This window comes from Giraffa tippelskirchi, chromosome 5 (genome assembly GCF_054371585.1).
Source record: "Giraffa tippelskirchi isolate mGirTip1 chromosome 5, T2T-mGirTip1v1.2.pri, whole genome shotgun sequence".
In the NCBI taxonomy this organism is placed as follows: Eukaryota; Metazoa; Chordata; class Mammalia; order Artiodactyla; family Giraffidae; genus Giraffa; species Giraffa tippelskirchi.
In genome coordinates, this window is record NC_137279.1 from 36,417,747 (window position 1) to 36,432,452 (window position 14,706).

The following is a 14,706-nucleotide window of genomic DNA, read 5'->3' on the forward strand; positions in this document are numbered from 1 at the left end:
GGCCATGTTTAAAATGCATCTTGGAAACACAGGTGCCCGGCCCTCCAATCCTAGCCTGGTAGCTCCGGGAGGCTGTTTCCAGGGCGTTAGTTCCAGGGTGCCCTGTAGACACAGTGTGCAGCAGCCAGGCCTCGGGGAGACTCTGGGCAGGGCTGAGGGGCTGGGGGTCTTCTGTGCGGGAAAAAGCCTTGGACTTTCTGAGGCCCCGCTGTCTTCCGCAAGTGGCGTGGGTGATGGGCTCACAGGAGGAGAAGCTGCTGGGTCTGGGCCTACGCTGGCTGTGTGCCCCTGGGAGGTGCGCCCCTGGGAGGCACCTCCTATCTACCCCCTAAGGTGGGGTGGCTCCTTCAGCCAGGGTGGCACAGGCCCGGCCCCTGTTCATTCCCCAGGATGCCAGCTGGTCCGAGGGGACCTGCTTCCTGGAGGCCTTCCTGGGGGCGACAGCACTTCACTACCCCTGTGCCCTGGCCCTGGACCAAGGCTCCCCGAGGGGCCAAAGTCACCTCTCATGAAGGCGAACGGACAACAGGCTGTCTTGGCCCAGGGTCCAGGTGGGCTGAGGCTGGGTTGCCCATGAATGCCGAGGCCCAACTCCCATGGGTGACTCAGCCACTGGTAGCACCCAAGCAGGGCCAGGTCTGTGGGAGGTGGGCAGGCCACTGAGCTCAGCAGGAGCCTGTGCAGCTGGTTCTGGCTCTTTCCAAGAGGTTACAAAACTCTTGAATTTGCCCCAGTTTGGGTGTAGGAGCATCACACCACCACAGCTAATTAAACCCCAGAATGAAAACATGTTTTACTGCAATTCCTACTGAGTCCAACAAGCCACAGGGAGTAAGTACTGCGGGACCCAGGCCCACCCCGCACCCTGGGGCGGGGCACCGCCCCCCCAACCCCGCTGCAGGCCTCTCCCTCTTGGGGGCGGGTCACCGGTCTCAGGGGGCGGTGCCTGGAGCTCAGGGCTATGGGCTGACCTGGGTGCAGCTTCCTCCTGTGCCCAGGCCCCTGTCTCCCTGAGACTCTTCTGAGGGGTGCCCTGAGGCCCAGCCCACCCTTCCCTGGGCCCTGTCTTGTCCTGAGTGGAGCCTAAAAGCTAGCCCTGCCCTCAGCTAGGCTGAGCCTCCTCCTTACCCACGTATGGGTCTCCCAAGGTCTATCCAGCCCCAGGAGACCTGGGGGCAGCTGCAGAAAGGGCAGTTTTGGGGGGTTTATCCCCAGTCCCTGTCCTTCCCCCCACCCTCCACCTGGAGTTGGAGCCTCTGTGGGCCCTGCCCCTGCAGCAGTGCCCAGGTGGAGCCCTGTGGTTGCAGCACCCACCCACCCGGCTGAGGGCTGAGGTCCGAGCCTGGCTCCCTGCCTCCCTTCAGGCCCCGCGGGAGGGCTGCTCTGCCCACTAGGGCCTGTGAAGCTCCAGTAATGGTTTTAATTTGTGTTTTATCCCATAAATTAGTCACTGTTTTATTTAACAGAATCGAGATATCCACAAACAATAGGCGAGTTCCAACTTGAACATTTTAATAAGACAGAAAAAAGTATATATTTTCGCGTCTGTTACAAACATATTTATGTAAATAGCCTGTGGGCTGCATTCCAGGAGGGAAGAAAAAGGGAAGGGCCCTCTGTGCTGGGGCTGGGTTAGAGAAGAGGCTTTCACAGTGGAAAAGTGACCATGTTGAGTGGGGCCCTGGGAGCGGTGCAGCCCCCTCGCTCGTGACCCCTGTGGTCCTGGGTGGGGAGGTGACCCCTGGGTGGGGAGGCGACCCCTGGCTGGGGTGTCACTTTCCAGCCCCTCCGTCCCTCCCCAGGAAAGGGGCGACCTCCTTGTGAGGATGTGACATCGAGTGAGATGCTCCACCTTTGAAGGCGGAGGAGCCCGGAGGCCCAGCACATGTCACATCTCCTCCCCCACGCCCCGAACGCCTGGCCACCTGGAAGGAGGTGAACTCAGGGCAAGGCTGGCAAGATGGTGCAGAGGAGGTTTACCGAGACTCAGGCCACCACCTAGAAGTGTCAGGGCTAAGGAGGTGGGAGGCCTGCTCTAGGCGGGGCTTGACTGGAGTGCTTGCGCCACCCATGCTTCTGAGGGAGCCCCAGCCATGGTGCCACCAGAGCTGGCAACTCAGGCCTGGGGCTGGTGGCTACAGACTCAGGCATCGGCCCCCTCCGGCTCTGCCCCGGCGTGCTCCTGCCAGGAGCCGAGCCAGCATCCGGATCGGATCCGGGTACGCGCTGTTCCCAGCCCGGGCAGGTCCCCGCAGGAAGGAGGAAGGAGCCGAGGGAGGAGGCAGAGGGAGGACCCTGCCAAGCGCCTGCCCAGTAGCCCTGGCTGCTTGGGGAGAGGACTGGCAAGGGTGGGGGCCCGGGAGCCCCTGGAGCTGTGCTGGAGGCCCGAGGCGTCTAGGCCAGGTACCTTCTGAGCCTCCATGGGGCCTTCAGGCAGGGCCGGGCCTAAGGCCCCCACTGTCTGTTCCCAGCCACCTGGGAGCACTTGGCCCCATCCCAGAGGTGAAACTGGGCTGCCCCCTTCCCTCCCAGAGTTGAAGGGTGACCGACATCCTCCTCCCCTCCCTGCCTTGGCACAGGAGCCCAGGCTGCCATGGAGGCTGGGCCACCCTGCACAGCTGTGTCACTGCCAGCTGCTTGGGGCTGATTTCAAAAATAAAAGATAACTTGATAGATTTTTTTTTCCAGTTTTTATTGAGTGAAAATGTCAAACCTTGCATCAGTCATGCAAAAAAAAAAAAAATCAAATAAATAAAACACATATATTAAATTTCTAATAGCACTAAATTCAAGTGGAAAAATATTCAGTTCTTAATAACCAGGTGCCGAGGAGACCAGATTCAAGTAATCAGAGCACACGCTGTTCAGTTCGGTTTTCACGTTCTGCATTTTCGTCTCAAAACCTCTCTATATATCTCTATATATCTATATATGTATATACATATAGATATATACACACACATATGTGCATACATATTATTTTATATTTATATATATACACATACATAGTTATAAAACATTAAAAAAGCATTGGTGGATCAAGCATTGTTTTCCCCACAGAAAGAAAATAAAACAAAAATTACACATTAAAATTCAAAATGAGCTAGCAATGGCTTATAGTCCTAGTGTGCAATATGAAGGTTACAAAAGGCTAGACTTCGCACTGTCGGCATCTTCTTTTTTTTTTCTTTCTTTTTTTTTTTGATTTTGCTACATTGAAAAAAAATTTTTTTTTTCCTTTACAAAACTCCTTCCACAGACTCCACGGTTCTGTGGTCGGGCACAAAGTCTGGGCAAATGCTCAGCAGCAGCACATGGTGCCCACAGAATTCAGGAGGCTCTGGTAGGGGCTGTTCTAGAAAACCACTTGTTTCCTGTTGAATCAGGTACATCCGTCTCACCACTCCTCCCTCCTGCTCTCTCTCCAGTTCAGATGGTCCTGGCTTTCTGGCTGTGGGCAGCCAAGAGGACAAAAAGAAAAAAAAAAATGGGAAGAAAAGAAAAAAAAAAAGGAATCGACTGCCCTGTCCCCCTCCAACAGCCCGGTCAGGCTTCCCCTGGAGACCCAGGGGTAGGAGTCTATGGGTGACAGCCCCTCCCCCAGGCTGGACCTAGAGCTCTTCCTGTGGCCATGTCACAGGGTCCAACTAAGATGGGGCAGGTGGCCTGACCTGGAGAGAAGGTGAACAGGAGAGGCCTTGAGCAGTGTGCCCTCGGTCCCTGTTGCCATCAGAGCCATTGGCTGGGTGTGTGCCTGGCAGGTGGGGCCCGGCTCTGGGGTAGGTGACCTCATCGTTGCAGGGGGCGGTGATGGGGAACAGGGGTGTATTTTGCAAAGGGAACCAAATCTGGGTGGGTTGAACCAGCAAAGAAGTATCCCAAACAAAATAATAAACTGGAAAAAAAAAAAAAAGCCCTATAAAGCCACACGCATAACCAATAGAGAAAAACTCAAATGTTAAATTAACTACAAACTTGTATCAACAATAATAGTCCTTTTTTCTTGTCTCTACAAAATTCAAGTTAAAAGTTGGAATCACGCAGCTCCCATCAGTGCTAGTGTAAAGACAGACAGCCTCAACCTGGTTAAGGCCTCTAACTAAACGCTAAACAAAACCCCACGTGAGCAATTGCACTCGGGTCTCCAACCTCAGGGCTGGTCCGGAGGCGGTCTGTGCTCTGGGCGCCCGCCTGCTTCTTTTCTTTTGTTCTGTGTAGAATAATAAACCTTTACAGGAAAAATACTGTACAACTTCCTCGAATTTTTTTCCATCTTGACTATTAAAGCCCCAAACAGTCGCATCCTTCCTGTTTTTACCACCTGGGTGGCGCAGACCCCCTGAGGGCCCAGCACTCCAGCACCGGCTGGCAGGCAGCGGGTAGGCCAAGGCGCCCCCTTCCGAGGCCCCAGCCCTCGGGCCCGACACCCGGCCCAGGCTCCGCGCTGGGGGCCGAGTGCCCCGTAGCCCTCAGCTCGGCCAGTTCCAGGAGGTTCCCTCCGCGGTCCCTGTAGTGTCAGCCGCCGGCCGCCTCCTGCCCCGCCCTCCCCGGGGCCAGGAGGGAGGGTCTTAGCTGCACGAATGGGAGGCCCTGCAGATGCTACAGGTGCCCGCCCGCCTCCGGGGGTGCGGGGCGGGGGTCACGGTGACCCCCGGCACCCGTCCCAGCCCTGAGCAATGAGGAATCCCAGCGGCGCGGCGTGGGGAGGGGGGAGGGCGGGGTCGGCGCCCGCCTCACCCTCCGGGGCCCCTGTCCCACCCCGGACAAGAGCACCTTCTGTTTCCCTGAAGAAGATCCCCGGACCGCGGCGGAGGAGGGTCCCGCCCGGGCAGCTTCTGTCCTGCCGGCCGCCGAGCTGCCGCGCGGGCGGGCGGGCGCGGGGGCGGCCCCGAAGCACCAGAGGGAGGCCCCCCCCGCCTCTGTCCTGAGACGGACTCGGGGTCCGGAAGCACCGGCGGGGCGCACGGGCCCACCCGGGCCGGAGCGCCTCCCGACGCCGGGACGCGGCCGACACCTAGCTCTGGACAAGGGAAGCTTTACAGATAAATACCGTTTCTTACAAAATTAATAATAATAATAACAATAGAATAAAGCGGCAAGATCCCGAGGGCGCCGCGCGCGCCCGGCCCCCCGACGCGCCACCCGCCCGGCGGCTACGGGGAGGCGGCGGCGGGCGCGGGGCCGGGCGGCGCTGGGGCGCCGAGGGCCGCCAGCTCCGGGCTCCGCGCCCCCGGCCCCGGCGCCTCCGGCAGCGACTCCTCCGAGTCGGTGCGCAGGTCCTCGTCGTCCTCGTCGTCGTCCTCGTCGTCGTCCTCCTCGTCGTCCTCGTCGTCGTCGTCCTCGTCGTCCTCCGCCTCCTCCTCGTTCAGCTCCAGCTCCTCCTCGTCGTCCTCCTGCGACGACTCGCCGGCCGCGGGGCCGGGCGCGGCGGGGCCGACGCGGGGCCCAGGGGCGTCGGGCGGGCCGGGGTCGTCACTCGGCCCCAGCGCTGGGCCGGGCAGGAAGAGCAGGGCGGCGGCGGCGGGCTCGGCGCCGGGCGGGGGCGCGCCGTCCAGGCCGGCGGCGGCGGCGGCAGCGGGGCCGGGCGCGGGGCCCTCGGGGCCGGGGGAGGCGGCAGGCGGCTCGCCGCGCTCCTGCTTCTCGTGCTTGCGCTTGTGCGAGTCCATCTGCGACATGCCCACGACCGTGTGGCGGCAGCCGGGGTAGGTGCAGTGGAAGTGCGAGCACTTGAGCTTGTACTTGCAGTCGGGCACGGCGCAGTCGGCGCTCGAGCTGAACTGGCAGAAGCCCGCCGCGCTGATCACGTCCTGCTTGCCGTGGTGCTTGCGGTGCGCCGTAACCTTGGTGCTGTCGGTGCAGCGGAAGCGGCAGCGCAGGCAGTGGAAATGCGTGCTGCTCCCCGAGAAGGGGCAGTCGGCGAAGTGGCAGCTGAGCGAGGCCTTGAAGCGCTTGAAGTCGTCCAGCACCAGGTTGTCCACGCGGTCGTGGTGCTGCGCGTGCTTGTACATGTGCGTGCGCCCGCAGAACTTGTAGCCGCAGTTCTCGCGGGTGCAATGGTAGTGGGTGACCTTGAGCGAGAACTGGCAGGCCGCGTCCTTGCAGTCCTCGTAGAGGTCGAAGCGCCGGAAGCCCTCGAGCATCATGCCCTCGTCCAGCATCTTGCGCGAGGAAGCAGTCTTGCGCCGCTTGCCGAACGGAGACATGTCCTCAATGATCCAGAAGCGCTTTTTGGCCCCCGAGGCTGTCGGCATGGAGATGGTGTTCCCTGGGGAGGGGGGCTTGGTCAGCGCGGGCACCATTCCCAGGATCACACTCACTCGTGGCCCCTGATCCTGGCCCGCTGGCCAGGGGGCTGCACTCGAGGACAACCCCTCGGTTCCCCGTGGCTGGCTCCACGGGCCTCTCCCGTGACCTGCCCCCCAGGATAGCCGGGGGAGCCCCAGGCTTCCCCCTTAGTCATCCCTGTCTGCAGGCTGACCGCACAGGCGTCCACCCTCGTGGGTGGCAGAGCATGCAGCTCTGGGGGATGTGGTGGCTGCTTCCTGGCCCGTTTGGGTGGGAAGTGAGGACACGTCCTGGCGCTAATTGAAGCTGAAGGGGGAATCTAGGTCGGCAGTGTAATTACCCAAGTTGGACCAGGGCCAGACGCCATCACGCGCCTGCCTCTAATGAGGGACAGGCCGGCTCCTTCTCCCTCCCACTAAGCAGTTTCCCGGGCTGCCCGCCTGTCTGCGCCTGGGACCAGCCTGTTTGCCACAGGGATGCCGAGCACCTTGGAACTGTTTGCAGCAGTAACTCCCTGCCCCACATGCAACCTTCTCCTTGGTACCAGAAGGTTCATTTAATGGCTTGAGGTTTCCAGCCTCCAGTGGGCTGGGAGAGGGCAGCTCTGCCGAGCAGCCAGACTGGAGCACAGGTTCAGCCAGCAGATGGGCCGCACTTGTGCTCTTCCACCTGGTCCCAACTGCCTCGCTGGGCTCAGGATGCCCTGTTACCACCCATGACTGCACTGTTCGGTCATGCATCCATGACCACTTTCTGCACAGGCAGCTGGGGAAAGGGCAGCTGTCCCGGTCACTCCCTGCTCCATGCCTGGCCCCCCGCAGCAGGCAGGGTGGGCACCCTCCAGGCTCCCCCTACACGTTGACCCACCCAGCCCTCCCTGAACCTGTCTAGAACGCCCACCCCAGGCACCAGGCTTCAGTACCACCCACCTTGGGAACAGACCCAATCCTCCCCCATCCCAGCCCCTCAGCAGGTGGAGAGAAACAAGGACTGTGATGGACTGGGGTACCCAGCACGAGGCAAGGGAGGGTCTGGGGCCTGCGGATCCACGTGGGAGAGGAGTAGCTGCTTTGGATCTGAAGTCACTGGTTATGCCAGCGACAGAACAGGGGCTGAACTCTATGAGGGGGAACCCTCTACAGTGCTCTTTGCCAACCTTCTGGGGAAAAACAAATGGAAGAGGCAGAGGCAGAGCTGGGGTGGTGCAGCAAAGGGCAGGGGTGGGCAGGTCCCGTGCCTGCTGGGCAGCAGGTACAGGGCGGGGCCAGGAGCCACCTCTGCCATGAAGCACTCTCCGGGGCCCAGGCCTTATCCTGTGTGGCTCCAGGGATGGGGGTTCAGCCTGGTGTCAGGACACTCCAAACCTGGGTGGGTCCCAGACATCAGGAGCTTTCCCTCATCCTGGGTCCCGGGTGAATGCCCCAGACCGCGGAGGACAGGCTCTGCTTTGCTGTAGGATTGGAGGGGGGGTGGGGTGGGCACAGCCATCTTGGGTTCTGGCCAGTGGCTGAGATGGGGTGAGATGGGGTGAGTGAGCCCCAGGGAGCCCTGGTGGTGATGTTCTGGCCTGCTCAGTGCTGAGCAGGAACCGAAAGAAGGTGTCCTCGGGACAGGGGCCAGGCTCTCTGGTCTCAGGCGGGGTGGGGGAGAGGTGGGGCTGGGCTGTGAGGAGGGCAGAGTGGCCCTGTCCTTGGCCTGGCAGGCCACAGACAAGGGCCAGATCCTGGACCAGGGCCTCGAGGTTTGGCCAGAGTAATAAGACAGCGGTGGAGAAGGTGTGTGTGAGTTACCTGCAGCGTCCTGAACTAGGGGGGCGTCACTTTTTACTGGAGATGGAGTGGCAGTGACGGGCGGGAAGCTGGGCGGGCTGCTGATGGGGTGGGCCAGGCCCCGGGTGGCTCCGAGAGTGGCACTGAGCAGAGAGTATGAGAGACAGGGTGGAGAAAAGAGGCATGGGAGGGAGGGGAGGGGCGCCCGGAGCACCGCCGGAGAGAAGGATGGGGTCAGTGGGGGCTGCGGAGCCCCGCGGGCAGCCTCGTCACCGGCAGCAGCAGGAAGAGGAGGAGGAGGAGGAGCCGGGCAGCCTGGAGAGGGTGGAGAAAAGCAGAAAAAAAAAAAAAGAAAACCAAAACAAAGAACAAACAAACAAAAGAACCAAAATGAGAAACCCAATGGTAGAAGCAAGTATGATATGAAAATACATGGACAGATGAGCAGACAGATGCCACGAAGAAGAGAGGGGAGGAGGTGGCAGAAGAGAGAGACTGGGAGGGTGTGGCAGTGCAGGGGAGGGTCATGGCAGCTGGGGAGGGCCCATGGGGAGGACCCCACTCTGGGGCCCAGGGACGGTGCTGGGGACCAGGGCAGAGAGGCCAGAGGAGGGGCCAGGGCTGGGTGGGGCCCACCTGCCCCTCTGGCTGTAGCTCTCAGCTCAAGCCCGAGTCCTCTCCTGGAAACGGAAGCCAAGGGCAGAGCGCAGGGGAGGTGGGCAGGGCGGCAGCAGGCGGGGACCCGTGTCCCACAGACCAGCCAGCCCAGCCACACACTGGCTTGTCCTCCTTTGAGGCCACTTGGCCATGACGCTCCAGTCCTGAGCCAGACCCGGCACTGCCGGCCCTCGGGAGGAGGGGCCCGTCCCAGGCCGGGTGCCTCCCAGGCCCCCGTGGCCCTGTCCTGGCCGCCTGCTCACCTGCTGCGGTGCTCTCATTGCCCACAGGGGTGCTGGAGCAGCTTCGGTCCATGGTGGAGGACTCGGAGGACATGGCGCCTGGGCTGCAGCCAGTATAATCCATGTACTCGTCCGTCTCGGTGTCCATCAGGCTCGGGGGGCCCTGAAAGGAAGCAGGGGGCCCTGAGCAAGCACGCGCTCACTTCCGGCGGCCGCCAGAGTAGGACACTGGGTGATGCCCTCTGGCCCCCCAGGCGGGGGAGGGGTGGCTCACCTGGGAGGAGGGCACGCGATCGAAGTTCTTCCCCAGCATCCTCCGCATGTGCTTCCGGGCATGGGAGGTCATCTGGTGCTTGAGGAGGAAGGAGAACTGGCAGCCCTCCCGGATGCAGTGGAAGTGGCTGTTCACCTGGTTGTACTTGCAGCCTGTGGACACAGCCCCACTTGGCTGTGAGCTTTCCCCATGGGCCAGCTGGCGCTCATGTTACCCGCTGCATGGTGGGCACTGTTCTGGGCATGGGCACACATGCCAGGAAGATAGTGTCTGGGGAAAGGGCACTTGCCCGTGGTGGCATTCCCCTGAGGAACCTCCCACCCCCCCCACCCCCAGAAAGTCCTTGAGCACCTGGATGTCCAGAGCCTGGGTCCCCCCTCCAGTCTAGCATGGACTCGCAGGCCGATGGCAGGCTGGCCCCCTTCCCTGCCCCGCACATTGAGAGGTCCATGGGCTCCAGGTAAGGGGACCCTAGTGACCTGTCCACTTTGATCAGCTGCCTCCCAGCATGCCATCTGTCCCCAGCTCTCCTCTGGGGACCCCAGGTGCTGCCCCCCGCCCCGGCTGCAGGCCGGCTGGCCCTCTGCCCTGCCCCCACCCACCTGGGTTTTTGCTCTGGGCTGAGGACAAACAGAGCGGCCAGACTGAAATGGTATCAGCAGAGGGCAGGTGAAGGCCTGCCCGTTGCCATGGCACCTGAACTGGCCAGGTGTCTTATATCATCCCCCAGCTTTGTTTTGGCCCCAGCTACCACCCAAAACACCCCAACTGAGTCAATAACGGCAACTACAGAATCCCCAACACCTGTAAGCTGAACCCAGGACCACCATGGGTCACCGAGTGTTGATATCTGTTGCTGTGATAACCAGCCCTCTCTCAGGCTCTGAATTATTTTTGAATTAATACCTGAAGGAAAGATTTGTTTCCTTTCATTTCTGGCAGTTGACTTTGAATCTCTCACCCTTCCCCTAGGGAATGGCCAGCTGGCTGCAGGCAGTAGCCCCCATTTGTACCCCCTGGACCCTGTGGCCATGGCCACCTGAGTCACATGAGCCCCGGTGTCTGCGCCCAGCCTGCCTGGCTCCCACCTGCCTTCCAGTGTCCGGTCTCCTCCTGGGCAGATTCCTGCCCCATGTCTGCAAGTGACACGTGGCTCCATCCTGAGGCAAGAGGGTGGACTTTGCATGGAGCCCGCTCCCCACAGCATCCTGGGGCTGAGGCCAGTGAGCTCCTCAGGGAGGCCTTATTCTGAGGTCGGGGGCAGCTTCCTGGCCAAGGGCTCAGCTCTCAGCAGTGAAGTTAACTCTGAGGCACCTGTCCCTGAGCTCAAGGTCACTTCCTTGCCCCGTGGCCGCCTCCTACCAGGTCACCCCAGGTTACAAATGCTCTGGGCTGAACCGACCAAGTACCTGCGTGTCCCACCAGATCCCCAGCACCAAGCCTGGTGCCAGCCACAGCAGATGCTCAAAAAAGACCTCAGCTGCCACTTCTACCTCCCACCTCCTGCACCTGCTGCAACAGCAAAGAGCCTGGCCCACGGCTGCTCTTTAATAAACCTCTGCTGAGGGACCTCCCTGATGGTCCAGTGGTTATGAATCTGCCTGCCAATGCAGGGAATGGGTTTCGACCTCTGGTCAGTGGACTAAGATCCCACGTGCCACGGAGCAAATAAGCCTGAGAGCCGCAACTACTGAGCCTGCACACCTACAGCCTGTGTTCTGCAACAAAACAACCGCATTGCCAAGCCCATGTGCCGTAATGAGAGAGTAGTCCCTTGCTCGCTGCAACTAGAGAAAGACCTCACACAGCAAGAAGACCCAGCACAGTCAAATAAAAAATAAAAATAAAAAAATAAAATGTCTGCTGAGTGAGTGAATGAACAAATGAACACATCACACGGTCCATTCTGGATAAAAACCTAATAGTTAAAACTATGGAAAGACATCCCAGGGCAGAGAATGTCAGGAATTTTGAAGACTTACCCGCAAGGCCTTCTTGAAAAGAAAAAGAAAAGAAACCAGGTCTGGAGACCAGAGATGAGGCTCCAGGCCATTGCCCTGGGGGTGACTGGAGTGTTCTGGGTCACCCTCACCCCTCTTTCCAGGCTCTTGGGGTTTTGACTGTTTTCCCAGTTTGACAATGCCTGGTCTGTGACATTAAAAAAAAAAACCCATGGAGCCTGATGTGTGGCAACAAGAAGTGGCACCAGGGCCTCTGGGGCTAGAGCCACAGCCCTGCCCACTGCGGCAGTTCCCCGCCCCCAGCCCTGGCCTGCGGTACCTAGCCTGCCGCACTCCTCGCGCTTGGTGAAGTACTTGAACCCATTGGCTGCCCGCCGCTCAGCTTTCTCGTGCTTCTTGATGTGCCACGGCAGCTTGGTGGTGATGTTGGTCACAAAGTAGCAGCCGGTCCGGAGACAGTGGTAGTGCCCACGCATCCGGAACTCGCAGTGCTGCGGGGAGGGACAGGAAAGTCAGGACCAGGCAGGCAATGGCCTTAAGCCCCACCTGCCCCAGGCCTCTGGGCTGTGGCTGGCCCTTTGCCTTTGTATGTTCTTCCATGCTTGGAATCAGCAAACACAACTGTGTAAAGATCATTCATGTTTTAAAAAGCAGTAAGTCCCTTCTGTCATTTGACTAAGGCATCCTATCTGGTGTCATTCCCATCTCTCTAAACCCACACCCAGAGCAGACATCACTCATCTATCCCAGCACTCTTCTCTGTGTGCCCAGACCTAGGCAGACATCACTCATCTACCCTGGTACACCTCTATGTCCGGATCTAGGTTCAGACTCCTCCTCAAGGCACTGTCAGGCGGCCCCTACAAATTTTGGGGTAGGCCTCTATAATGAATCTGACCTGCCCTTCCTGTCTGGAACACAGACAGTTCAGTATCTGTCCAGTGTTTTAAAATTCCAGGCCTCTAGAGAAAAGGAGCGTAGCTGTTCCAGGATGGGCAGAATGATGCCAAGTGCCCAGCGGCTGCTCATCATAGAGTCATCACTGAGGGTTAGGATAAAATGACAGACCTCACCAAACAAGAACCAAGCTGAACTGCTGCCCAGGGGTCTCCAGGGGCCTGGGGCAGACAGTGTCCTTTCCAGAGTCTGGAGGAAGCCAATTAAAAAGGGTGTGAGAAACAGAGTCTGTGCCAGGAGGAGCTGGTCCAGGGCCCTGTGCCTCCCTGCTCCCACCCCAGGCCCCACCCTGCCCGTCCGCCTTGCTGACCTGGTTGGGACAGAGGCACTGCAGGGAGTAGTAAGCAAACTGGTCTCGCACGTTCACCAGGTTGTTGTTGGGGTTGATGTGGTCCAGGCAGTGGGACTCCGCCTTGCCAGAGGTTTTGCAGACGTACTTGCAGTTCCCAAAGAGACAGTGGAAGTGGAACTTGTTGGCATACTTGCAGTCCGTCGCGAGGCAAGGATCGCTGGAATGAAACCACGGCCCAGGTCATTGGCATTCCCAGTGCCCTCCCCGCCGATGTCCTGACATTGGTTCATGCTGGGGTTCCGCTCCCCAGTCTCCCGTGGTGCCCTCAAGAGGAATGGCCCCAGGACTGCCCTCCTGCTCAACAGGGCCATTTGGCCAGAGGAGACTACAGATCCCAGCATGCAACCTTGCCCTCTTCTTAGAGCTCTGCTGGCGCATGAGGGATTGCGGTGTGCAGGCGGCCCAGAGCACTGCATGCTGGGACACGTAGTTTCCATGGCCACACCTCAGGCATATTATAGATAAGGATGGCTGCAATCATTTCTTGGATATGAAAATGAGGGATGGTGCTGCCAGCCTGGCGGGACGCCAGTGAAAGCCTGGCTGACGTGGCATGGGCGCTGCCCTGGCTGTGGCTGACTGACAGCATGCAGATGGGTGGGCAGCTCCACCGGGAAGTTTTGCTACCGCAGGGCCTCAGCCAGTGGGAACCTGTGCCTGGTGTCAGGTCCTGAGGCTCAGCTGCTGGGGCTTCCAGGGTCAGCTTGGAGCTCAGGGCTGCCACCCACACAGAGAACACAAGCCAGCTCAGTGATAGGGCAGGGTGCCAGGTGAGCCCTGCCCTGCCTGTCCTGAGTGGCAGCCCCCTGCCCCAGACCCCTGCTTCCCAGGCTTCGGGCAGTAGTGGAGGGTGCTGAGCTCTGGCTTCTACCCTTTCTGGCCTGGCTGACAACGTGGCTGCCCCCTACATCCACATTGGACCTGGGTGGAAACTCTGACCAAGGCCAGGATGCTAAGAAGGCTGGGGAGGTGAACAGAGGAAGGGAAGGTGGGGAAGGGTCAGAGTGGAGCGCAGGTGCCCTTCTATGCTGTGGGCCCAGCCCCAGGTGCTCAGAGAGGGAGGACAGCTGCCACTCAGGCGGTATGTGTTCACATCCAATTTATTACTTTTATTGAGAACAGGAAGCCGCACACATCACGATACAGAGTCACCGTTCTCGCCGCAAGGAGCCACCACCATCCATTGAGGAAGGTCCTTTCCACCCCCTGAGAGCCCAGGCCATTGTGCAGGCGGGCGGGGGCCTTGGGGAGGGTCTAGCCCCTTAGTCCCCCCCAACCCCGTGACTTGGTTTGCCCTACAGATTCAGTTGCAGGTGGGAGCCACAGGGACCAATAGGGAGGCCCGGAGGGAGATGTAGCCCTCCTTGATGGGCGAGGCCCACCCCTCCCAGCCCACCCCGGCTGGTCCTCACAGCATCGCCACCCGTCTTTGTGGAACCGTGGCCACTACCTCCACCATCTCCCCCCACCCTAGCCACTTGCTCTGGAAACAGGCAGTGAGGTCTGAGCAGCAGCAGCAGCTTTGGCTAGAAGGACATGGCCCGGTGACCAGGTCCCAGAGAGGCTGGGGACAGCCGGGGCTCCTGCAAGGTGAGGAGCAGCACCTCCTCAGCGGCCCTGGCTAGCACCTACTCCCGAGACACCCGGGGGACACAGGACTCCCGGCTCATCGAGGGACTCACTTCTCCTGGAACTGGAGGAATCCGGGTTTGACCTGGGGCTTGGCGTTCTCTAGAGAAGTCGTTGCCAAGGGCGAAGTGGGCAGGTGAGGCACTGATGCTGGAATCTGAGGCATCTGGGGTATGGTGGAAGCCAGTTGCTTCCAGGCGAGCAGGGTAGGGGTGGAGGGCATGGCGGCCAGGCTGGGAGTGGGCCCCTCAAGAGAGGAAGCCGTGGCCGTGGTGACGGGTGGCGCTGGAGGGGACGCGGGGGCCAAGGAGGGTTTGGTCTCAGCAGCCGAGGCCGGGAAGGCAGCCTCTGTGTTTCCTTTCACTGCTCCTCCCTCTGTCCGGAAGTGGAAGCTGTGAGAGGCAGAAGAGGGGGTCTCAGGTGGGGGGTGGAGAGAGCCCTTCCCTTGTGCACCTGCCTACCTGCCTGCCCATGGGCAATCCCATCTCAAGCCTAGGGGTCCACTGTCCCCACCTTGTCTTCAGTGCCAGGTGCCACCAGGAGGGAAGGACTGAGAGCAAATGGCTCTGTCCTTTCATCT

General features: G+C 60.2%; 1 protein-coding gene across 2 annotated transcripts in view; it reads right to left on the reverse strand.

Annotated features, from left to right (window-relative positions):
- Positions 1–3,183: 3,183 nt before the first annotated feature.
- Positions 3,184–14,706, reverse strand: part of CASZ1 (castor zinc finger 1) — a 154,931-nt gene continuing 143,408 nt past the window's right edge. Inside the window, exons 14-19 of one of the 2 annotated variants that reach the window (XM_081489423.1) lie at positions 14,180–14,518; positions 12,456–12,654; positions 11,508–11,679; positions 9,228–9,379; positions 8,975–9,116; positions 3,184–6,265 (exon numbers count right to left, since the gene is read on the reverse strand). In XM_081489423.1, the coding sequence (XP_081345549.1) occupies positions 5,154–6,265; positions 8,975–9,116; positions 9,228–9,379; positions 11,508–11,679; positions 12,456–12,654; positions 14,180–14,518 (2,116 nt within the window). In that variant the 3' untranslated portion in view covers positions 3,184–5,153. Of the gene's footprint in view, positions 6,266–8,974; positions 9,117–9,227; positions 9,380–11,507; positions 11,680–12,455; positions 12,655–13,581; positions 14,519–14,706 lie in introns of those variants that run through there. The other variant, XM_081489424.1, reaches the window with a different exon arrangement.